Source organism: Panthera tigris, chromosome D3 (assembly GCF_018350195.1).
Source record: "Panthera tigris isolate Pti1 chromosome D3, P.tigris_Pti1_mat1.1, whole genome shotgun sequence".
Classification (NCBI taxonomy): domain Eukaryota; kingdom Metazoa; phylum Chordata; class Mammalia; order Carnivora; family Felidae; genus Panthera; species Panthera tigris.
In genome coordinates this window covers 17,860,791-17,885,295 of record NC_056671.1, presented here as the reverse complement: position 1 = coordinate 17,885,295, position 24,505 = coordinate 17,860,791, and the positions used below count along the sequence as shown (strand labels likewise).

Here is a 24,505-nt window from a genome sequence, read left to right as displayed (position 1 = left end):
AAGGCGATGTTAAGGTTGTCTTCCCAAATTTTTTCAACTATGATTTATCGTTTTTAAAACCATACATCTCATTACTATGGACGTTTGACCTCTTTTAAAGGGATCTTCCCCCTCACACTCCCAGTGCTGCCGTTCTCAGGTATTTAAGCCACCACCGGACAAGCTCCCTCGCAGCATAAGGGTCCCAGAAGGCGGTGACACCAAATCCCTTTTCTCTGAGCCGCACGTCCCGTGCGTCGGCTCCTGGGGCACGCACCTGATCTGGGGGCGGCCGGCCCGTCCTGCAGGTCGAGTGAGGGCCCCGCGCTCTCGCCGGGCTTAGGGCTGTGCTGCCCGGGTCTGTGCCCTAGGAGGTGGTACTTGTAGATGTCCATCATCAGGAACTCATTGAACTGCACGTGCTCATGGCGCTTCAGGGGCGTGCCGTGGCTGGACCAGCTCAGCCGCTGCAGGTGGATGCACAGACACTGAGGGAGCTGCGGGCGAGAGAAACCGAGGCAGCAGGCTGTCGGGGGCGGGACACGGCGGGTCCCTGAGAGCTAGGCCGACAAGGTGTGTGGCGTGGGCTCACCTTCCCTAGTTTCAGCTGCTTGACAAAGGTGGTCCTCTGGTGTTCCACCTTCTCCCCATCCAACGTCCCTTTGGCTTCAATCTGAAATGAAAGAAACCTCTCCGCAGAATTTCTTGTAACGCAACATCTGCGGCAAACCGCAGGGCCGACCGGTATTCCGCCTGGATTCAGCTGGCACCCGACTTTGACCTGCTGAAGGAGCTCAGCCCCCCAGTTAATTGTGACCTGTTGTCAGTTTTAGTCGTCAAGTGACAGTGACAGAGGGGCAAGAGAAGTGAGGCAGCAACGCTAGAACTCTGATGTGGGCACGTCGCCTGTTCTGTGTCTTCAAAAATTCTGCTCCACACGGTTCCTCTTCTTCAGAGGATGAAACACAAATGCTTATGGGAGTCGGGCAGGGCAGGTAAGCGTCAGTACAGCAGGGCGTAAGACAAGGGGGCTGCGGGGGGGGGGGGGGGCGGCATACGTCCTGTCTCAAAGCACAGCAGAGTCTTCCTGTAAACATTCTGTGGATGAAGTAAAACTCATCCAGAAAAGAGGTTTGGTCCATGGGCTACTGATTTCCCAGCCAAGTTACGTGACTGTGGCTAAAACGACCATCCGGGCATAGTCAGAAGAGCTCGCTGTGAGAGGCGCTCTATCAGGACACACAGGCCTAGGGGGTGACACTGGGGCTTAGGGGCATACCTGCGTACAGTTGTCACATACGACGTCCCGCACTGATTCTGATGAGATAAAGTGGTGAAGGCAGTGGTCCAGGGTCAGTGGATGCCCCTGAAGCACCAGAAAACAAAATTCACGATTACAACTTAAAAGAGAGCTATACTGAAACTCTTAACAGATGGCAGTGTGATCCCAGAGCTTTATTTGCTTTATGGCCAATAAAGCTTCACAGATACTACTGGACATTCCCTGAGCAAAGTGGAGCTCAAGGCACCCTAGGCCTGCTCCTACGAGCTATTACATAACATTGTAGAAACTTAAGGACTTCTACACTGTTTTAGATATCTTTGCATTTGAGAGTAACACATGTATGTACACTCAAAAAAGCCAAAATTCCTGCAGCCAGAGAAAAACCATCCACTTTCTTCTCCCCCCACATCGGGCCATGGTACCACACACGACAACTAAGACAGGTTCAGCCAACCAAGCGTCTGAGTAATGCACAGCACCTCAGCTACACAAAATGCCTCAAAGCCCTTTCAGACTTAAATGTCTCCAAGATAGACCCCAAATAAACCATCGCTCAATACGTACCCATGTGGCAGCTGGAATACTCAGTGAAAGGCTATCGAAGGTATCGAATCGAACGGGACTCTGAAACAAACAGTGCAGAAAATCCAGAAAGGATGCAGGTTCAAGTCAAAGCTTTACAGATGGGAAGACACATGCCTATGCAACAGTTTAATATTTAGATGCCCAACATTTCCATAATGGAACACAGTGTACTTACCCAGAAGCAAATTCTAGGACAAACAACCTTGTCAACGTAACGGGCACAGTAATACCGAAGCACAGCTTGTGAGGTAACTACAGAACATGCCTGACCCAGCAATGTAGGGATTTTATCCTCAGGAAATAACCCTGGACAAAACTACAAGGATGTTCATCACGGCATCATTTAAATCGGCACAATGTGAATAACTGAAGTTTCTAGGGAATGATTAAATAAATTACATCATGTCCACATTAAAAACAGTATAGAAGAATCGTATGCGTAATCAGAAAGATGTGCCTGTTATGGTATTAGTTGCAAAAAAAACAAAAACAAAAACAAAAAACCAGATGATAAAATAGGGTAAGAGTTCCTGCTTTTGGTGATGACAGAGTAGCTTGGCTAGACTAGCTGTCCTGAGATAACGCATATAAATTCTGGACCAAAACAAAACACGGCAACTGGAGAGCTACCGTCAACGCTTGGGAAAACAGGAACTCCGTGGGGAGATTTCCACTGTGTGACTTGTTGCCCGGGGGTGCTCCCCAGTCTCGCAGTTCAGTGTTGAGTGGAAAAAAGCAGCAGTCTTACAGGATGGAGGTATCAGAGGACTGAGTTCAGGGCTGGTAAAGAGGCTGGAGGAAATCCCAGAAAGAGGACAGCCACAGAGAGGAGGAACCCCCAGATCAATGTATAAACCCTGCCCAATTCCAAGGCAGGCACACGCCCGTGTGCACACCCACACCAGACATGCGGGCAAACTCCAGGGGCCTGGCAAAAAGCAGAAGCTAGAAGCTGAAAACACTCAGCAGAGATTTTGCTGCCCGATGTGGGGAAGACAGTTGGGCTTTGAGCTCAGCCAAGTTAACTGTACGCCAGAAGAGAATTCATTTTTTAGAGAAACGTAACAGAATCCAAAGTCTCTACTACGACGTTAATTAATATGCAATAAGAAATGACTAGACATACACTACGAAGAAAGAAGAAAATGTGAGCCATGGTGAAGGACCCTACGGATTGACCTGGATACTGAAATGAGCACAAGGACCTTAGCGAGAACTATGACAAACATGCTCAAGGACACAAAGGAGAGAGTTATTTAGTCCTGGTGGAGGACAAACGGGCAGTCTCGGTAGATATCCAGCAACTATGAAGAACTAAAAAGAAATTATACAACCAAGAGCACAGTAACCAAAATGAAAACTCTGCTGGACAAGCACACAAATGGCGACGGCGAGGAGTCTGTGAACTTGAAGACAAGTAAACAGAAATTATCCAATCTAAAGGACATGGAGGAGAGAGGCTGAAGAAAAGCGAACCAAGCCTCAGTGAGCTGTGGAACAGTACCAAGTGAACCAACAAGCAGAGAAAGAGGAATAAAATTTGGGGGGAAATTAATGGCAAAAAATATGTACAAGTTTGGTGAAAGACATGTACAGATACATGAAATTCAGCAAATTCCAAGCAAATACAAAGAAAACCACACCTGGGCACAGCATGGACAAACTGCTGAAACTCAAAAATAAAGAGAAAACCTTGTAAGCAGGCAGAGAAAAAAAATGACACTGTACCTACAGGAGAACGGTATGAATCATGCCGACTGTGCATTAGAAAAACTGGAGACCAGAAGACCACAGAACAATGCCTTCAAAGTGGTGAACTGCAAGGAAACAAGGCATGCGTGGGGGCCGCCCCTTCCAGTTTGGAGGTAGGGGGCGGCAGGAGAGAGAATGGAGGGTGGAATTCGCGCTAAGAGATTGGGCCCTGGCTCTGCCAGTCTGTGAGGCTGGGGCACGGCTCATGTCCTCAGGGGGCTCTGACTGGCAGGGTGGAGGGCATTCGGTGGGGAAGACGGGTGGGAGCTCAAATAGCAGCCTACGATGGCTCGGCTCCGCCCCCCAAGGGATGATGTCACTCCCATGAATCCACTTCCGGGCCTATCTTTCTGCTTCAGTGGCTTACTCAGTTGTTCTTTGCCTGATGCTCAAGTGTACGCTTCAAACACCACAGGTGGCCGTGGCGGGATCAGAAGGGGCGGGCAGGAAGAGTGGGGAGCAAGGAGAGAGAAGGAGGACTCTGTTATCTAGAACAATTACTGGAAATTCACCAGCTACAGCGGGAGAGCCCAAGGTAAAGCCGTGAGGTTCCTTCTGTCCCTGTTAGTTGCTCAAGAAGTAATGCGGTTTTTTTTTTTCTTTTTTAATGTGTATTTATTTTTGAGAGAGAGTGCAGGAGAGGGGCAGAGAGAGAAAGGGACAGAAGATCCGAAGCAGGCTCCACGCTGACAGCAGTGAGCCTGATGCGGGGCTGGAACCCATGAGCTGTGAGATCATGACCTGAGCTGAAATTGGACGCTCAACCTACTGAGCCACCCAGGCACCCCAGTAATGCGCTCTTCGGAGCTCATCAGCAAGGCACAGAGAGACGCCACAGTAACGCCTCCTTGAAGGCCTTTCTTCCCCTACAACTCTTCACCTAGACCTTCCCCTTTTCCCTTCCTTTTCCTGGCATTGTAAAACAGCAAGTCAACTGTGGGAGGTATCTGGACACAAGGGTTTTCCTGCACCGTAAGCGGATGCGAAGCAATCCTTCGTGCCCTGCCCAGCTGGTCTTCCCTTCCACAGACTGAGATGACTTTGTGGTCATCCATGTCCTAATGAGACACCATGGCTGGAAACAGACGTGCCGAATTAGTTCAGTCAAAAAAGCAAACAAATCAACTCAAACCAAACCACAACAACAGCAACCCCAAATCTGTATCTAACAAAACTATTCTCAAAAAGGAAAAAAAAAAAGGCAAAATGGAAGCCTTTTCATGTAAATGAAAACTAAATAAACTTGTTGCCAATAACCTAAGAAATGTTAAAGGAATCTTTTTAGGCTGAAGGGGAAAAACATCCAATGGACTTGCATCTACAGAAAGGACCAAAGAACACTGAGAATGGTAAATAGAAAACATTTCTTCAAAAACGTCTTTTAAACACATAAAGTGCTTAAAGCAAAAATTATGACATTATCGTGGAGTTTATAATTTGTAGACGTAATATATATGACAAAAATACTACAGAAAAGGGGGTAATAGAACTCTACTTTTGTAAGTTTCCTGTATTTTACAGGGAGTATATTAACTCTGAATAGACCAGGATACATGAAAATTGCATGATGTAATCACACACACACACACACACACACACACACACACACACCCTCCCCACGTAAAAAAGTAGAGCTAAAAAGCCAATGGAGGAATTACAATGGAATACTCAGAAGTATTCAATTAACCCAAAGGAAGGCAGGAAAGGAAGCACAGAGGAACAAAAAAATTCTATGAGACAAACAGTAAACAAACGGTAAACTAACAGACTTAAGTCCAACCACATACTTACGTTTAAACATAAATGGACTAAGCACACTAATCAAAAGGCAAATTGTCAAACTGAACCCAATTATATGCTGTCTACAAAAGCTACACTTCAAATACAAAGGCAAAAATTAGCTCAATAATAAGAGAATAGAGGGGCGCCTGGGTGGCTCAGTCGGTTGAGTGTCCAACTTCGGCTCAGGTCATGATCTCGAGGTCCGTGAGTTTGAGCCCCACATCGGGCTCTGTGCTGACAGCTCAGAGCCTGGAGCCTGCTTCAGATTCTGTGTCTCCCTCTCTCCACCCCTCCCCCACTCATGCTCTGTCTCTCTCTGTCAAAAATAACTAAACTTAAATAAGAGGATAGATAGATAGATAGATAGATAGATAGATAGATAGATAAATTAGAGAACAAAAAGAGATATCCTATAGAAACACTAGTTAGAAACTAATGGGACGCAATAGACTATTAAAACAAGGAGGCTTACCAAAGACATAGAAGGACATTTTATCAGGAAAGTAAGAGTCAACTCATCATAACAGCCCATATGTATACACCTAATAGCAAAGCCTCACAAGAAATTCTATGAAAATAAAACTAAAGAAAGAAAGAAAAACATGGGAATGCAAGCTGGTGCAGCCACTCTGGAAAACAGTATGGAGGTTCCTCAAAACACTAAAAACAGACCTACCCTATGACCCAGCAATTGCACTACTAGGTATTTACCCAAGGGATACAGGTGTGCTGTTTCGAAGGGACACATGCACCCCCATGTTTATAGCAGCGCTATCAACAATAGCCAAAGTATGGAAAGAGCCCAAATGTCCATCGAGGGATGAATGCATAAAGAAGATGTGGTATATATACACAATGGAGTATTCCTCGGCAATCAAAAGAATGAAATCTTGCCATTTGCAACTAGGTGGATGGAACTGGAGGGTATTATGCTAAGTGAAATTAGTCAGTCAGAGAAAGACAAAAATCATATGACTTCACTCATAGGAGGACTTTAAGAGACAAAAGAGATGAACATAAGGGAAGGGAAACAAAAATAATATAAAAACAGGGAGGGGGACAAAACAGAAGAGAATCATAAATATGGAGAACAAACAGGGTTACTGGAGGGAGGGGGGGGGGCGGATGGGCTAAACAGGTAAAGGGCATTAAGGAATCTACTCCTGAAATCATTGTTGCACTATATGCTAACTAATTTGGATGTAAATTAAAACAAGTAAAATTAAACAAAAGACAGTAAAGAAAGAAAGAAAGAAAGAAAGAAAGAAAGAAAGAAAGAAAGAAAGAAAAACAGATAATTCTAGCAAATAATTAAAGAAGAAACAATACCAAGCTTAACCAAAGTCCTTCAGGAAACAGGAGGAAGGAACACTTCCCAGCTTATTTTATGAGTATAGTATAATCCTCATAACAAAACCTGACAAAAGACATTACAAGAAACCGTAAGACCAATATTCCTCACGAACACAGACACTAATCTCCTTTAGATAATATTAGCAAACCAAACCCGGTAATATATGTAAAAGAATACATCACAATAAAGCGGGGTTAATTCTGGAAACACAAGGCTGGTTTAACATTAGAAAAATCAATCACTGCAACTCACCATATTAAGAGAATAAAAGAAAAACATGATGCTGAGTGAAAGAAGCTAGTCACAAAGGACCACATATGGTACGATTCCGTGTGTATGAAATGTCCAGAAGAGGCAAATCTATAGAGACAGAAGTAGGTCAGTGGTCGCCAGGGGCTACAAGTGTGGGGGAGATGGAGAGAAACCGCTAATGGGTACGGGCGTTTTTGGCGGGGGTTGAAAATATCCTAAAATGGATCAAGGTGCTAATTACGCAATTCTCCATTTTTGTATTGATGTCAGAAATTTTCCAAATAAAAAGTTATTTTAAAACATCAAAGCAAAAAAACAAAGACAAAAAAAACCCCAAGCGAGAGACTCTATCGTGCCTACCATCCGTAGGGACCCAGCCTTGAGACTCGAATTCCTGCCAATCCACAATGGGTCTGCCATCAGTGCAGAAAATGCCCCTGAGGGTCAAAGGACAGCTTGACACTGACTAAAGGGAGGCGGTCAGTCCACTCTGTGCGCAGAGCCCAGGCGATCACAAGCGCCATATACCAATGTCAGTCATTCTCCAGATGCTTCACGAATCTTAACTTGAAAGAAAACCATAGAAAATACCAAGTTCTGCTATTGTAGTTACCTGGTGCTCACAGTGTTTGCAGACCATGTTGCTCGTAAGTCTTCCATGGAAGGGATGCTGGGATTTCCAGTGATTGGACGTGGGGTGAGGTGACCCTGGAACACAGAACGCGTCTGGATATGCCACCTCCAGCCCCTTGGTACCAACCTCAAAATTCACCCTCCTTTTCAGTACGTGGTAGGAACTCTCCTCTTTAGAAAAAAAATGTTCCTGGAAGGTAAACTGAAATAGCTTTCCTTACTGACTTCCATCAAAAAAAAAAAAAAAAAAACAAAAACAAAAAAACCCGTTCCCTTTCACAGGAGAATTGATACAGGTCCTTAAATGTGGTTTCCGTATAACGGGTACAGCCACATTTAAAAAAGGAATTTGTGTTGAATAATGGATTTTCACATTCACTTTAAAATGTTTGTGACGTCCAAAGATAAGCAAGTTCTGAAAAACCGGCACTTTTTTTGATAGGATGGGAGTTAGAGGAATAAAGAGCGTGGTGTGCTAGTCAGAAAACTCGCACCCTAGACTCAGGCAACCCTGGGCTGGGTCCCAGCTGTGTCACCTCATCTCTGTGAGCCTCGTTAAGATGCTGCAGCCACTGGCACCCAGTCTTGGGCTCAAAAGCTAATCGTTATTATTACTTACTGACGCACAAAGGAATCAGTTTGTCTTATTTTCCCCCCTCTTAAGTTTAGGTCTTAAGAAAACAATTCCTTCTAAGGAGGACTGTGATCATTTGCCGAGGACATGACAGTTTCAGCTTTATTAAGTTCCTCGAGTGAGATCAAGGCAAGAAGGTAGAAAGAAAACCCTTGTCTGAGGTGGAAATAGGTCCGTTACTTTTGTTCGGAGCGGGAAACCAAGCAAGGCCCTGGTGTGAGGGGAACGATTCAAGATGGTCCGAACGAACAATGGAAAGCTGTTTCCAAAACACAAGCTCCTCTGCAAGTACGCACAGTTCGAGCTGGATTGGATGTCACCAGAAAAAAAAACACAATTTGTCTTCAACAACAAATCGTTGTCACATCTCAAAAGTACCCATCTTCTGTGTTACAGTTCAAGGGGAATGATTACCTCTCGTACGGCAGGTTATTTGTTTAGGAGTTATCTCTGGCTGCTGCTGTAGGGAAAAAAGAAGAATGAAAACAGACTGAAAACCCAGCCGCAATCCCTTCTACCACCCTCACGCTGCTCCTAAAGCTTACAAGCTTCTCTGCTCATGGCCCCACTTAAACCCGACTTTTAACAAGAGTTCCTAAAAGCAGCCCTGGTGATCCTCTCTGGTTGGTGACTGTACCCAATCATCAAATGCAATCAAAACACGTTTCCTCTCTCTGGAATATTCCCTCCCATCCCTTTGCTAGTTAACTTTTACCAACTCCCTAATATCTATAGTGTTCTAGGGAAATGAGGATTCATTTAGCATTCCTATGGCTCCTTGTTCCCTAGATTAGATGGGGGGGGGCAAGGGGGAAGAAATACCTTTTCTTCTCAAAGCCAATACAAATCGTAGTAATGAATCATTTTAAAGAGGCTTGGAACCCTAACCAAAGTCACCAATTGCAAAGTTTACAGCTTAAGACAATCCCCCAGCCCCACTCCCACTAGTAATTTTTATTGAGACTTTTTTTTTGACAGAGACGGAGTGTGCGCATGTGCACGCACGGAGGGAGGGGCAGAGGGAGAAAGAGCATCCCAAACAGGGCCCAAGCCCAGCACAGTGCCCGACGCGGGGCTCGGTCCCACAACCGTGAGATCACGACCTTAGCCGACACCAAGAGCCGGATGCTTAACCGACTGAGTCACCCGGGCGCCCCGAGACTTACTGTGGAGTTGAAAGTGGTGCAAAGATTACACTTGTGCTCCCTATACCTATTAAATATGCACGAACCACATACGCGTATTGAGAGGATCAATGACTTACCTCCAGGGAGTGCACATCAAACAAATGTGTGACCCGGGGCTGCCGGTCCCGCTCATCTTCCAAGGACGAGGTAATGACGTGGAATAACTCGTGGGCATCCTGTCACGGGGCAAAGCTGCCTCAGAGAGGCCCGAGGAGGCTGGGGTCGCATCAGAACCGCCCTGCGTGGACCACCAGGCACACCTGCAGCCACTGGGGCAGAATCTGCCCCCCACCTTCTCAAGGTTCAGCCCATCGACAGCTACCTCCCCGACACCTTCCCCGTAAAGGCCCTTCGACTAAGGGGCTCAAGGGGAGAGAGGAGGAAAGCAAGCTTGGGGTACAGGGCTGCCTTCACACCTGCCACCTCCCAGCCTGTCTCAGCTTTGTCAACATGGCCCTGACCTCCGCCCCGCCTACTTTTGTTGTGGTGGTGGTAAAACAAACACATCACATAAACGTTACGGCTTTAACCATTTTGAAGCGTACAGTTCCATAGGGTTAGGTACGTCCACACGTCGTGTCACCGTCACCACGGCCCATTCTCCGAACCGTCCCAGCTTCCCCAACTGAAACTCTGTTCCAGTCAAATATCAACTCCCAGCCCCTTCCTCCCTGGGCCTGGACACCCACCATTCCACTCTCGGTCTCGCAAAATCTGGCCTCTCAGAAACTCACAGAAGGAATCACACAGTATTTGTCCTTCTGTGACCGGCTTGCTACACTCAGCACAATGTCCTCAAGGCCCGTCCACGCTATAGCCCGGCTCACAATTTCCTTCCTTGTTTCCCATCTCAGGCCTGTCCTTTGCACTCTGGCCTGAGCGGCCGGCCCACATCTTCACACAGGGCCCCTTCTCATCCTTCACGTTTCTGCCGGAAAGGCACCTGCGCAAGGAGACCCTCCCGCGGGGACTCTCCCCGACTCAGCCCCCTCCCCCCCCAAGCCGGTGCAGCGGGTCCTCTACCCGAGACACAGCCCGAATCCCAGAGGACTCTGTCTCCCCTGCCCCAACCCTCTCTGCCTCCCCTGCCTCTGAGGCAGGCCATCCCCGGCCTAACACCTGTTCTGGCCTCTCCACTTCCCTCTCTGCTCCCTCTGCCCGGCTCCGGTCCCTTGGGTACAGCACGTGCCGTTCACACATAAATCAGGTCACGGCGGGTGCCTATAAAGCCTCCAGTGGTTCCCCCACTGCACACCGAGTAGAAACCCCCCTCCGGCCCAGGGCACCAGGGGCCCTGCGCAACCCGCCCCCTGCCACCGTCCGAGCGCCCTCCCCTCCGCGGCTCTGCTGCGGCCGGCCCCAGCCACACCGACCTCCCTGTCCTTCCCAAACACCGCAGCCTCGAGGCTTTCGCCCCGCACCCAGGCTCTTCACAGGACTCACTTCGTTTCAGACTTCAGGTCCCAGCAAAAATCTCGGGTCTCCAGAAGAGTCTTCTCTACCTGAAGGAGTCCCCCCACTGCTCTTCTCTCCCCGCCAGCGCCAGGCCCCTGACACTCGCACGGTCACTGTCACATCGGCACGCTTATCTTGTGGTTAGCACATTTTGAAATGACCTCTTTACTGTCCACAGAAACCTGCAAGCCATGTTTGCCGCTACAACCCCAGGCCCCGCACAAGCCCTGCCTGAGGCAGGCATTCGATAGGTATTTGTTGCAGGGGACGAACCACTGGATTCTACGCCTGAAATCATCATTGCGCTACATGCTAACTAACTTGGATGTAAACTTAAAAAAAAAAAAAATATTTGTTGCACGTATAAATGAAGCCCCTCCTAGGCTATGAATGGGCGTGATGGAGAGTGATGGAGGTACAAAGCTAAAGGGCAAGGCCCTCGAAGGACGCACAACCCAGGGGTGGACGCGGCAGCCTGGCTATTTATCGAGTGACGCTGCCGCAGCCTGAAAGGGACCAGCTTTTCCAGGGCAGCTCACAGACAAGGCGTCTGGACCAACCCTTGAAGCTGGAGCAGGGGTTCGCCAGAGGGAAAAATCTCAAGACAAGATGCCGTCAGACCCAACCCTATCGGGTCTGTGAGCCACGGAGCTCCTCGGCCTCGAGGAAAGGAAGGTATCGCAGACGAGGGCGGGGCTTCGGCGGGCACTTTAGCACCAGCGGGGCTCCAGCCCTGGCTCTGCCACTCAGAGAGCCGTGTGACTTCGGGCAAGCCACCCTGCTCCTCCGAACCTCGGTGTTCTCATCCGCAAGACGGGGACAGTGACCGTGAGTCCTGACGGGGTCGTAGTGAGGATTAAATCAGAGAACTCAACGGAGGCACACTGGCCCAACACAGCTGCCACAGCCCTGGCTCTAGACCCTGAAGAGTGGTTGACGGTGCGAGTCTGCTGCTGACCGACTAGGTCAGTAAAGCGGAGATGCGGACAAGGCCCTGGGCCAGTAGCTCCGGCTGCCTCCAGAGGGCAAGAGGCTGGCGGCCAGCCATGCTTGCCTCTTTCCCGTGCACAGCGCAGGGCTCAGTGACTGCTACCTGCTGAAGCTGCTGGAAATACATCCAAGGAGTAACTGGGACTGCACTCAAGGGTCCTTGACAGACAAGCACGACTTAGCAAAGGTATCCGATGTCCCTGGGACTACATCTCAGCCATTCTCTCGGGTTAGAGAGAGGAAAATGCAGCTAAATCGTGCCAGTTACCAGAGGAGGATTTAGTAAGAATTTTCTAAATGGAGAAACATTTCAATGTACAAGGGATTCGTCGAGATGCGTTGTAAGAAAGTAGAAAGCGTCAACACCCGGTTTACAAAGTAATGCCCGTGCAGCTTCAGACTGAACTGGAAACAGAGGTAGTCTTTAAAAACAAGGGGGGCTGGGAAGCCTTCCCCCCTCACTTTTCAGCGTTTTTAAACGCATTTCACTCCCGCCCCACCCTTGTGAGGACCCACGGGCTGTCTCCCATTTCTTGGGTCTATTATCTGGATGGTGGAGGCAGAAGCCGCCCACGCAAAGCTGGTCCCGAGACCGTCCTGGAAAGGTAGCCAGGGAGGCCGTACCAGCACATCACCGGAAGCTAAACGCCCCGTCCCTAAAACTTAACTCTCAGCTTCGGTCTCAGACTCACCGTCGGCAATAGCAGCGGTCTGAGGGGGTGGGGTGTGGTCAGGACCAAAAAAGGCAGTGACCCTGCAGTTGTGGGAAAGGGAGTACGAGTGGCTGGAAGAAGGCCCTGGGGGTGCATATGACAGCTGCTCAAGGTCTGGGGCTACTTCAATTCATCTAGCCTCTAAAAACGGATTTCTTTTTAAAAATGGGGGTGTGGTTCAAAAAAGCCCCTCTGAGCCCCAAAGGTAAAGCCACCCGCCTCTCTCTGAAAGGTCCAGGTGGCCCTGGTATCCAATGACGTGCAAAGTCACTCCAGAACAAAAAAGAGGTTGGCTCTTTGGCAATGAGGTGTTCCTGCCCTATCCTGCTAACCTTTCCACCCAACGGGTAAGAAACAAAGAAAACCCGCTGCATTTCTCCTCTGATCGCGAGAATGGGAACAGAACTTGCGATCTGGTCCCAGAATACTAAGGCAGGCTAGAATGCCACAGAAATGTACACTCAGGCCAGGCGAGCACAAGGTCGATACTGGCATTTTTTCTTCATGCCTTAGCAACGAGGCTACTTTTCAGCCGTCATCGCGAGCTCAGGCCCCAGCGCGTTAGTGGGCAGAATGGGAGGTTCACCTGTTCTTCAAATGAAGAGATCTGCCATCTGTACATTCTTAAGACATCCAACAAGCAGCTCGCATCTAAGACCTCATCGTCAGTAACTTCTTGGCAGGACAAAGCTGGAAACCAAAAAGGTGACGCCATTAGTAAATTCACTAGCCTAACAACAAGCCAGGAAACCTGTCCTGCACAACATATCAAAGCTAATTAAGCCTCTCGCTGTAAAATCCACCTTGAGTTATAGTTCTTTCATTATTCCTCTTTGTAGCCTCAACCAATGCACAGAGGGCTGTTAGGCACCGTGTATTTGCTGAAGGAATGTGATCTTTCATGAGGCTATAGCATTTAAATGAAGTACTTGATTTCGGCTATTTGAATTATCGTCATCGATATAAATTGTTGCGAGATTCCTCCTGAATGAAATGATTTTAACTCACAACTCTGAGGGCGGGAGGCCCCTCAAGACTTCATCTAGTCCAACCCACACTCAGTGCTTAACCCCCTCGCCCCACCCCACCCAACAGGACTCTCTCTGGGGCCACGGGGCCTCTGCTAGTATCTGTCTGCACTGGAGTTTCTGATCATCACGGGACAAGCTCTACGGGGCAGCATGAAAGGGTCTGCTGAGTAGTTCACTTTTCAGTCATATGTAAAACCAAGCCTAACAAACAAAAATGAACGTGTGACGGGCTCACGAGTCTATACTGTCATCACAGCTAGATCAAGGGTTGGCAAGCTGTTTCTGTAACGGGTCTGACGGTAGGCGTTTTAGGCTCTGTGGGCTCTGCCGCGACTCCTCAACTCTGCTGCTGTGGCACCAAGGCAGCCAGACCGCAAGTAAGTGGGCATGGCCGTTTGAATAAAACTTTATTTGCAAAAACAGGCCGCGGAGCAGACCTGACCCACGGGCCAGAGTTTGAGGACTCCTGATCCTGACGGCCCCCTTCCATCGCATGCCTCGCCGGCCCAGCGCTGCTAGACAGAGTGTGGGACATAAAAATACAGGGGCCCGCCACCTCTGTGCAGTTTCCCGAGTTCAACTACCTCCAGACCGACTAAGCCAGCCTGTTGCTTCTCTTTAATTTGCAGTTGGTAAACTGGAGACAGTCCTTTGGACACTTCGGGCTCTGACTCAGGAGGCTGAACGTGGTGGGGACTTTGGGGGTGGGTAGCCTGTGGAGAAGCAGCAGCCCGGGGAGCCAGTGCTAAGTCCCGAGGCTCCTCTTAGCACTGAGGACCCTGGTGTCACATCTCTACCCTCCAGAACAAAGGGTGCCCATTAGGACAGCAACCGAACCTCCTTCTTCCTCTTACGCCCCTCAAGCAGCCTGTGTGGTAGCTTTTTTCCTCTCAAGGAAAATTTTAATGTCTCCTTTAGCCTAATTTTGCTTAAAATCCCACGAGGTGATTTAGCAATATCTACTAATTTTCATGTCCTATGATTCATGTCCTAGCAGTCTGACTTTCTCAGGATCTACTGCAGGCAAACACAGGCCCGTGTGCACTAGGGGCACGTACAAGACCATTCGCTGGGGCCCATCTATGACCACAAGGCACCGGAAGCCAACAGCTAAATAAACTGAGGTATCCTGACGTTCTGGATACTGCACAATTGTGAAAGTGAATGAGGTTTGCAAATCACATATCTGATAAGGGACTGATATCCAGAACGTGTTAAAAGCTCCCCAAACTCAACAACAACAAAAATACAGACGACCCAATTCAAAAATGGACAAGGGACTTGAGTAGACATTTATAAAAAAAAAAAACAAACGATCAAAACAACTATACAAATGGCCACACAAAAACTTACGCGCAACATCGCTTATCAGTAGGGAAATGCAGATCAAAACCACAATGAGAAATCACTTCACGCCCATTATGGCTACTATCAAAAAGACAGACAATAACGAGCGTGAGCGAGGAGGTGGAGAACTGGAACCCTCTGCACACCTGTTGGTGTGAATGCAAACTGGTGCAGCTGCTCTGGAAAACGGTATAGTGGTTCCTCAAAAACATTAAACGGAATGACCATTTGGTGCAGCAATCCCACTTGGAGGTATACAACCAAAACAATAAAAAGCAGGGACACGAGTAGGTAGGTATCTGCACACCGGCGTTCACAGCAGCATCATTCACAAAAGCCAAAGGTGGAAACAACCCACACGTCCCTTGACTTATGAATGGATGAACAAAATGTGGTATGTACATACAATGGAGCATTATTCATATTTAGCCTTAAAAAGGAACAGAATTCTGACACCTGCTACCACACGGATGAACTTGAAGGACGCTGTGCTGAGTGAAACAAGCCGGACACACAAGGACAAATATTCTATGACTCCACTTCTATGAGATACAGAGTCAAACTCAGAGACACGGAGTAAAATAGTGGTTTCCAGGGTCTGGGGACAGAGGAGAATGGGAAGTCACTACCTAACGGATACAGAATTTCGATATGGGATGATGGAAAAGTTCTGGTGATGAAGAGGGGTATGGTTGCAGAGCAATGTGAATGTACTCAGTGCCACATAAATGTGCACTTAAAAACGGTTAAGATGGTAAATTTTATGTTATGGGTATCCTGCCGCAATTTTTAAAAACTGGGCAACGGAGGGGCGCCTGGGTGGCTTAGTCTGTTAAGCATCCGACTCTTGATTTTGGCTCAAGTCACGATCCTGCGGTTTGCAGGTTCGAGCCCCACCTCGGCCTCCGCGCTGGCAGTGCAGTCTGCTTGGGATTCTCCCTTTCTGTCCCTCCCTTGCTCTTTCAAAAAAATGAATAAATAAAAAAAATTTTTTTAGTTAAAAAAAACCCCAAAAACAAAAAACTGGGCAAGGGAAATGAGTAGGCAATTCACAGAAGACAGAAGACCAATAAACTCACAAAAGAGAAAAAAAATGAAGGAGGTAAAGCTATATGTAGGGACAAGGACATTTCTCCAATATGTATTATATTATTTGCTTAGGAAAAAACATAAATGAGACAATATATAATTTTTGTGGGTACTTAAAAACATATTTCAACGCGTAGAAAACAGCCTGGAAGGATACACTTATATTTTACTTTGTGAAGAAAGGAGGGGAACAGGATTGGGGCAGTGATAAAGGGAACTATGGCCTTATGTAATGGTTTAATTTTTTACAAGGAGAATTTGTTCATGCATTACTTGCATAATTAAAAATTACCTCTAAAAACCAAAATAAAAAGTCACTGAGAAGCAGACACAGAGAGGGGAGAACAGACTGAGGTGGAGTGGCCCTGCACGGCTCTGGCTCCCAGCACAGCATCACGCGTGTGAAAAGGGGAGACCGGAGGTCACGCTAGGACGGCTCCTGAACCTGCATTATACTGCCTGTAGGGACATTTCAGCTTTTCACTCTGGAATGGTATTTATTTTTAACAGGGTAGTAGAAGATTTTTAAAAATTTTTTTATTTGTGTTTATGTTTGAGAGAGACAGAAAGAGAGCGTGAGCGGGGGAGGAGCAGAGAGAGAGGGAGACACAGAATCCAAAGCAGGCTCCAGGCTCTGAGCTGTCAAAACAGAGCCCAACGTGGGGCTCAAACCCATGAACCGTGAGATCATGACCTGAGCCGAAGTGGGACGCTCAACCGACTGAGGCACCCAGGCACCCCTAGAAGAAATTATTTTCAAACTGCCTGTTATACAGAACAGTAGAACTCGCTTTCCGTGTCAGGCTGGGCTCGCCGGGGAAAACACCCCAGTGAAGCAACAATGAGCTGTTTTTTAAATCCATTTTCTTCCTGACTGTGAGAGTAAGCTATAGAAATATGGTTGTTTTGTTTTCTCTTAATGTTCCCAAACTGTCAATTGCACAAGACCAAAACGGCCTGTCCGGCCTTTATCTGTGGACATTTTTGCTTTGCTGAAGTCAAATTACATCGTATTTTGAACACTGCTCTTTTTAAACTCGGTATTATAGCCTATGCCTCTCCCAAATTAAAAAAACAATACAACACAACACTTTATAAAGATGATTCATAACAGCTACGTAATATTTTGTTGACTGCTTAATCATTCTACTGCTGGACATCGACATCTTCTACCCCCTGCCCTCCTTTGTAACAACGTGTTGGGAGATCTTTGTACATACAATCGCATTTCCCAAATCGTGTTCTGTGGAATGTCCTTGGGATGTTAACAGATGTTATGGGAGGAAAAACTCGTTCTACAGTCAAAAGAACTGGCCTAAAAATGAAGTTGGACTGGTGATTTCCTTTACCGATACACCCTTTACCAAGACTGTTATATATGTGACTTCCCAAGCTCGGGGTTGCTGTTCAGCCATTCCTAAACTGGCTTGCTCTCAGAATTCCATTTCAGGCGAGTGCAAATCACGGTCGGCAGAATTATTAGGTCAAATGGAACCGGGCATTTTGCAAGCTATCACTGTGTGGTTCCAAGCTGCTTTCCAGAAAGTCTGCCCTACGTTACACCACCACCAGCACATGTGAACACGTCACCCATCAGAACTGTGGATTGTTCAGTCTTTGCTGACAAGCAAAACGACGATAACCCCTCCAGTATGCTATTTATGTTTCTCCGATGATGGCCACGTTGAATATTTGAGGGTCTGTTAGATAACACTGTGAACCTGCATACAATCTGTACTATTTCTTCTGCGAATTACCTTACCTCTTAGGCTAAGACACTTCTTTTCTTTAAACTTTAATAAACCAGAGTACTTCTCACCATCAAAATGTTTAAGTGGCAGTGGATGTGTTTTCTTCCCTAAAAAAGCTATTAATAAGCTGACGATAATTTAAAAATAAATGGCTACATCTTTAATTAAAAAAACAGCTGTTTGTATCTACTGGACCCTCCGTGTTTTGTTTGTTTGTTTTCTATAACGATCTGTACGATCTTTTTTCACACAAAGGCTATTAACCCTTTGCCTGTCACCTGGGCTGCTGCTTTCAAAACGCACACAATCCCCTTTAAATTCCCAGTTAGATACCTTTGAGGAGGTGCAACAAGGTTAAGGATAAATACTGGTGTGGGGGGGGCTCCTTCTGATCCCTGGTGTACTGGGTGGTAAACTCTTCCAGCCACTTGATGAAGGCGGGGCAGGCAGACAAGCCTTGCAGCAGGGAGTTCATGAAGCAGGTGTTCCCTAAGTTGACCAGCCCGGGCACCAGCCCTGAAAAAGTCGGGGGAAGAAGACAACAGCACATCACATGGGACCGGCTCTTTTTTTCTCTCCCATTTGGGAGCCAGAGTTTCTGCACTGTGGCCTGGAGTTTAAAATCCCAATCTCACAAAGTCCGTGCCCACTGACATCGGGGGCCAGGCATTCGATCCGCGCCGAGGCCCGGTCCTAGTGTGGCTCCTTCAGGAGACTGTAAGCGACAGAAGGAGGTCCCCCGTCACGTGTTACATCTGAAGGCCGCCACGGTGTCTGGCACAGTTTGGTTTACGCTGAGTGTACAAAAACACTTAGTAACAACATCTCTCTCTTTCGCCCCTTTTCTCCCTCCTTTGATAAGAAAGCAACGTTTCTCAGAACAGAAGAAAACAATTGTTCTTTTGTTGCTCCCCAGGACAATGATCTTGTTCTTAGAATCAGTTCGAAAGACACCACCATAGCAACTGTGATCAGTCTTTCTGCAAAGAGATCAACAAAACCTGACGTACTTCCCTCTTCTGCTGAAACCTTTTTAAGAAACTTTTCTTTAATGCAAAGTTCTCAAACTTTTGTGCACAAAAGAAGAGAGGATACGTAACGGACTCTAATTGGAACCACCCCCAGATTTAACAACGATCAACATTTTGTTCCACCTTATCCCCTTTTTGGTTTGCTTGTTGTTGCTGACTTTTAATCAACACAGTGAGAGCAGCATTTACAAGAGGGGGTACTTTTTTAAGGAAAGAGAATTTTGTATTAAAGACACTAACTTGAAACGTTTACTCGTGACTAGCTGCTGGTCGGTGAACCCACAAACGCGTCACACAATGAGTCAGTTGTGGCACTGAACAACACGAGTACCATGTTAAGGAGAACAGCCACGTGAACTTTTTCATTACGGAGCACGTCTCAAACTCGAGACTGTAGAGGGGGTGAAACAGAAATCTTTTCACTACAGGGTCTAAAATAATGAGTCGTTAAAATGAACTTCTCTTTAAAAGAAAGTACTGTTCGGAAACCGAAGATACAAGAGAACAACAACAACAACAACAACAGAACCCTCCCTTTTTTGTACTGTTTTGGGACGGGAAGGGCTGGGGTCAAGTGCACAGACTAGGCTGCGATGACCTCATTCTTACCTTTTCTACGCTTCTTTCTTTCTGTAATGGGACCCCAAATCACATAGATCCCTGCGGCAAGGGCAGCAGCAAGTCCCCCTATAACACCCCAGTTCTTCATGACTTTATATCTAAAAAAGAAAATAGGCTTACACTCTTCCCTCATCATGGACACAATACGTATGACTATAGACACAGGTGCACAGAAATAACATTTCATCAAAATAACCCAATGGCCCACCAAACACCTCACTTTCAAGTTGAAGTAATGATACTGTTAGGATTATGTCTTGAAAATCAGCACGTTCAGACGTCAGGATTTAAAACCGAAGTCAGAGCACAGAAGCCCCATCTCCCTCAGGGGGCATGCCAAGGTTCTCCCCTTACTCTGCCTCCCACGCTGCTGTCACACCGGCCACCTCAGGACCTTTGCACTGCTCCTCCCTCTGCCTAGAATGCTCCCCCCTGCCGGATCACTGCATGGCTCTCTCTTACCTCCCCTTCATCTCTTTTTTTTTTTTTTTCATTTTTTTTAATGTTTATTTATTTTTGAGAGACACAGGGTGCAAGCGGGGAAGGGGCAGAGAGAGAGGGAGACAGAATCCGAAACAGGCTCTAGGTTCTGAGCTGTCAGCACAGAGCCTGACACCGGGCTCACGTGGAGCCGTGAGATCATGATGTGGGGCTCGAACTCAAGAGCCATGAGATCATGTCATCTGGGCCAAAGTGGGACACTTAGCCAACTGAGCCACCCAGGCGCCCCCCTCCCCTTCACTTCTAACCAACAATTAGAACCTGTACTCCTGGTTCCTTTTACCCAGTTCTGCTTTTTCTTTTTACCACCTTCTAATGTAACATTCACTCATTAACTAGGGCTATTGTCTGTCTCCCCCCCTGGAATGCAAGTCCCCGTGGGCAGAGATCTTTGTCTCTTTTACTCACTGGCATATCCCAAGTCTCTAGATCATGCCTGGCAACTAACAGGTTCCTAATAATATTTACTGAATGACTGGATACTGGAGACAACATATAGAAATACTAAATAGGGAAGGGGCATACTATATATAGCATAACCGATCTACTAAACATTTACTAAATTAAAAATTTCTTAATTTGAGGCTTGGCTTAAACACTGAAGTTATTTTACTACAAACGAAGACATTTCAGCAATTTAAAACACTGTTTTTATGCAAAGTTATGTATTTCCACCAAATAAGACAAACTATGTGTGTGTGTGTGTGTGTATACACATACATACAACATATACTGGTATATATGTGTTAGATATGTGTATATATGTGTGTGTAATATATTCTTATGCCAATATTTGGCTCCCGTGAACATTGTTTTGAGCTCAGCTCAGTCAACATTAACTCGATGAGGAGTCACTAGTGATATGAGTAACTCTGTCTCCAACAACCAACACCTCCCTAAGGTCACAACTAATACGATACATAACTGATAACGGAATTCCAAATCAATCTTTGTTCTCCTAAGACAGAGTCCATAGAACATGCACAGAGCTGGGTTAGGAAAGGACAGGTGCATTAATCTGGCTCAATTCTGGTTTTTCTATTCCTCAGGGCGTCATTCCACTTTCACAGCCTCGGTTCTGTTACCTGTGCAATGGGCACAATCACGAGATCCAGCTCATGGAATTCTCAGAATCAAACAAGCACTAATGCACAGGATGCAAAGTAAGGGCTCGGGGAGCCTGGGTGCCTCAGTCAGTTAAGCATCCAACTCTTGAGAGCAGCTCAGGTCGTGATCTCACGGTTGTGAGATCGAGCCCCGTGTCAGGACTCCGTGCTGAGCGTGGAGCCTGCTTGTGATTCTCTCACCTTCTGCGCCTCCCACGCTCACGTGCTCTCTCTCAAAGTAAGTAAATATTAAAAAAAAAAAACCAGAGGGCTTAATAAATGTTAGCTGCTACAATTATTAAGTATTATAATCTCAATTTCATTTGTGAAAGCTATTCTTGAATTTCTTCGCGCACTACTGTGCTGACTTCCACACAACAGGTGCGTTAACGAAACTGCCCTGAAAGGTTAAAAAGAACCATCACTGAAAGCATAAAAAAAGTTTTTTTAAATGTTTATTGATTTTTGTGAGAGAGACTGAGCATGAGCAGAGGAGGGCAGAGAGAGAGACAGACACAGAATCCGAAGCAGGTTCCGGGCTCTGAGCTGTCAGCACAGAGCCCGACAGGGGGCTCGAACCCAGGAACGGTGAGATCATGACCACAGCCGAAGTCGGCCGCTCAACCGACTGAGCCACCCAGGCGCTCCTAACCAAACACCAATATTTAGGGGTGCATACTCTATGCCAGGCACTGTGATGATCTTATCCCATCAGAACAATCCCACAGAGGTAGATTTTATTATCATCTCCATTTTCACGGATGAGGAAACCAAGAGACGAGCCAACTCCGTCAAAGTGAGAGAGGCCGCGGGGATCTGAGCGCACACCCGTAGGGCTGCCGGGTCTGTGCTGGAAACCACAAACCTCGTGCGGGAACCTGAAGGACAGAGCGTCGAAGGGATGGGAGCGGGGGCTTGCCCAGGTCCTCCGCAGGGTATGGACAAAAACCCCAGCACATGGTGACTCCGGAAACCCCATTCCCCTGCAAAATGACAACCCGAGGAGAGTAGTGGGGTCTGGGAGTAAAAAGACCTGTCTTCTCCCCCAGCTCTACTGTGAGGTCAGCTGTAGGCAAAGCCGACTCGGGGCCTGTTTGCCACCTGCAGAATGGGGGCACTGGACAGGACGGCCGCTGAGGGCTCCCAGCCCTGGGAGCTCCCTAAACCTGCTCCAGTTCCAGAGGAAGGAAGCTGAGATGAGCGGCAGGTCTCAGTCATTTAGGGTCAGGAATGGGGGTGCAGCGCTCAGCTCTCAAGCCTGGAGCCTGTGGGAGGATGAGTAAGAGAAGGGAAATAGGGACCCTGACACGATTGGGGGACCCATACTATTGGGGTTCCTAGCAGGAATGGGAGACCATACCAGGACTGGAAGCCTTCACAGGTTAAGGGGTGCTGATCGGTTCAGGGACTCTTGCAAGATAGAGATTCACTAATAAGATTGAGAATCAGCGATCCCTGGCTTAACTAGGCGGTGGAGGGTGGGGGGCAACAGGAATAGGGGTACTGCCCAAATGAGGAAGACCCGGGGTGCTTTGCAGGGCGTGAGAGCACCGTGGCAGGATTGGGGAGCGCCGGCAGACCAGGAACTGACATGGCTGGGGAGTCCGGAAGGACTGGGGGTGCCCTGAAAGGATTAAGGGGTCCTGGAAGGCCTGTGAGGCCCTGAGAGGTCTGAGGGGCACTGGCAGAATTCGGGGCTTTGACGAGCCCGAGAGTGTCTGGAAGTTCTGGAGACAAGGACAGGATTGGAGGAGGCAGTGGCGGGCGGGGATGGGAGGGCAGGGCGCTGAGAGAATTTGGGGCGCTAGCAGAACTGGGGAGGGCTGACAGAACTGCGTTGCCGAACAACTGGAGGCCCTGGAGGCCCATCCCCCGTCCCGCCTCGGGGCCTGGGTCTCCTACCAAGCCCGACGCAGAAACCTCCAGAATGCTCGCTCCGGCCCCGGGGACCCTGCCAGGGCCGTGAAAAGGCCGCCACAGGCCCAGGCTGGGGACCCTGGCCCCGGCCTCTCCGGCCGCCCCCCCCCCCCCCAGGCTCACCTGACGGCCGCCCCGGTCCGCAGGAAGCGCTGGATGGCCCTGTCGGCCGCGGTCATCGCCGCCTGGGCCCGGGAGCTCAGCATCGCGGCCGCGCGGGAGACCCGCCGCCGCGCCCCCCGCCGCCACCACCTCGCTGGACTGAGGGCTCCTAAGGCTCCCGAGGCGGCGGAACCCGCGGCCACAGTCCCAGCTCCTCCGGGGAAGGTAGGCCGGGGACCGGCTCCCCGGAGAACCGGAAGCAGCCGCCGCCGGAGAACAAGAGACGACGGACCACATCCTTGTTTTTCTTTTTCCCCCCGCTTAGCAACGCGCGCGGGCGGCGGTTACCGAGGGAGGCCCTGCGGCCTGCTTGGTTTTTCAAGTTTTGTTCGGGCTCCGTTCGTTTTACATACAGATGTCCCACTAACAGCCCCAAGGGTCATTTTAATTTTCTTCGTTATGAAGAGGGCAGCCCAGCCCGAAAGCGGGGATCAGGCCTCGGCCACCAATAGTTATTATTGTCGTCAGAGTGGACATAGGTTGCAGAGGAAGGGCCTTAGTGAGCCTGTGGTCCGTCTCTGACGGCATCAATGGAGAAACCTAGGCCTTTGATAACAGCCACCACACATAAGGTGTACTTGCGTGCATTGCTGAGTACGTCACGTGCATTACTTTCAGCCTTCACAGCACCCGTATCATGACCCACACTTCACATCCCAGGAGACCCACGATGCTTACAAGTAGCTTGTAAATGGAGGAAAGGAGATTGGCAGGGAAGTCTGAGTGTCCCCAGAAGAGCGCTGTACGGTTGAAATATAACCAAGGTCACATTTTAAATGATCTGATAGCCACATGAAAGTTAAAAAAAAAAATCCAATTAATTTTATTTTTCTTTTTTTCCCCGCCCGCCCCTGAAATTAATTTTAGCAATAGCTTTTACTTGACCCGATATGTCCAAGATATTGTCATTTCTTTGTAAGCATTATTAATGAGACCATTTACATTCTTTTTTTTTTTTTTTTTTGTCTAAGTACATCTTAATTTGAACCAGCTCCTTTTTCATGCGTTCCATAGCTGCTCATGGCCAGTGGCTACCACATTGGACAACACAGCTTTTCAGCATTAGAGCCAGAGAGAATGTGTGCCCTCCCTTTTAATCACTTTCTCCAACTCCAGAGCAAGTGATGGCGCCTGCTTTAGTACAGAAATCAATGCTTTAGCTCAGTGGTTCTCAAAGTTTTTGGTCTCAGGACCCCTTGGTATACTTAAAAATTAATTGAGCTTGAAAAAAAAAATTGAGAGCTTTTGTTCATGTGGGTTATATCTAACTATACTTATGCTATTACAAATTAAAATTGAGAAATAGTCGGGTTCCTTTTTTTTTTTTTTTAATTTTTCTTTTTCAACG

At 47.8% G+C, this 24,505-nt stretch overlaps 1 protein-coding gene across 3 annotated transcripts in view; it reads right to left on the bottom strand.

Annotated features, from left to right (window-relative positions):
- USP30 (ubiquitin specific peptidase 30) overlaps positions 1-23,674 on the bottom strand; it is a 28,656-nt gene extending 4,982 nt beyond the window's left edge. The window contains exons 1-11 of one of the 3 annotated variants that reach the window (XM_042961611.1): positions 23,119-23,674; positions 19,460-19,569; positions 18,153-18,335; positions 13,188-13,291; positions 9,521-9,619; positions 8,671-8,716; positions 7,603-7,697; positions 1,829-1,888; positions 1,259-1,345; positions 572-652; positions 257-476 (exon numbers count right to left, since the gene is read on the bottom strand). In XM_042961611.1, coding sequence (XP_042817545.1) covers positions 257-476; positions 572-652; positions 1,259-1,345; positions 1,829-1,888; positions 7,603-7,697; positions 8,671-8,716; positions 9,521-9,619; positions 13,188-13,291; positions 18,153-18,335; positions 19,460-19,569; positions 23,119-23,201 — 1,168 coding nt within the window. In that variant the 5' untranslated portion in view covers positions 23,202-23,674. Of the gene's footprint in view, positions 1-256; positions 477-571; positions 653-1,258; positions 1,346-1,828; positions 1,889-7,602; positions 7,698-8,670; positions 8,717-9,520; positions 9,620-13,187; positions 13,292-18,152; positions 18,336-19,090; positions 19,242-19,459; positions 19,570-20,897; positions 21,173-23,118 lie in introns of those variants that run through there. The other 2 variants (XM_042961610.1, XM_042961612.1) reach the window with 2 other exon arrangements.
- Positions 23,675-24,505: the final 831 nt, after the last annotated feature.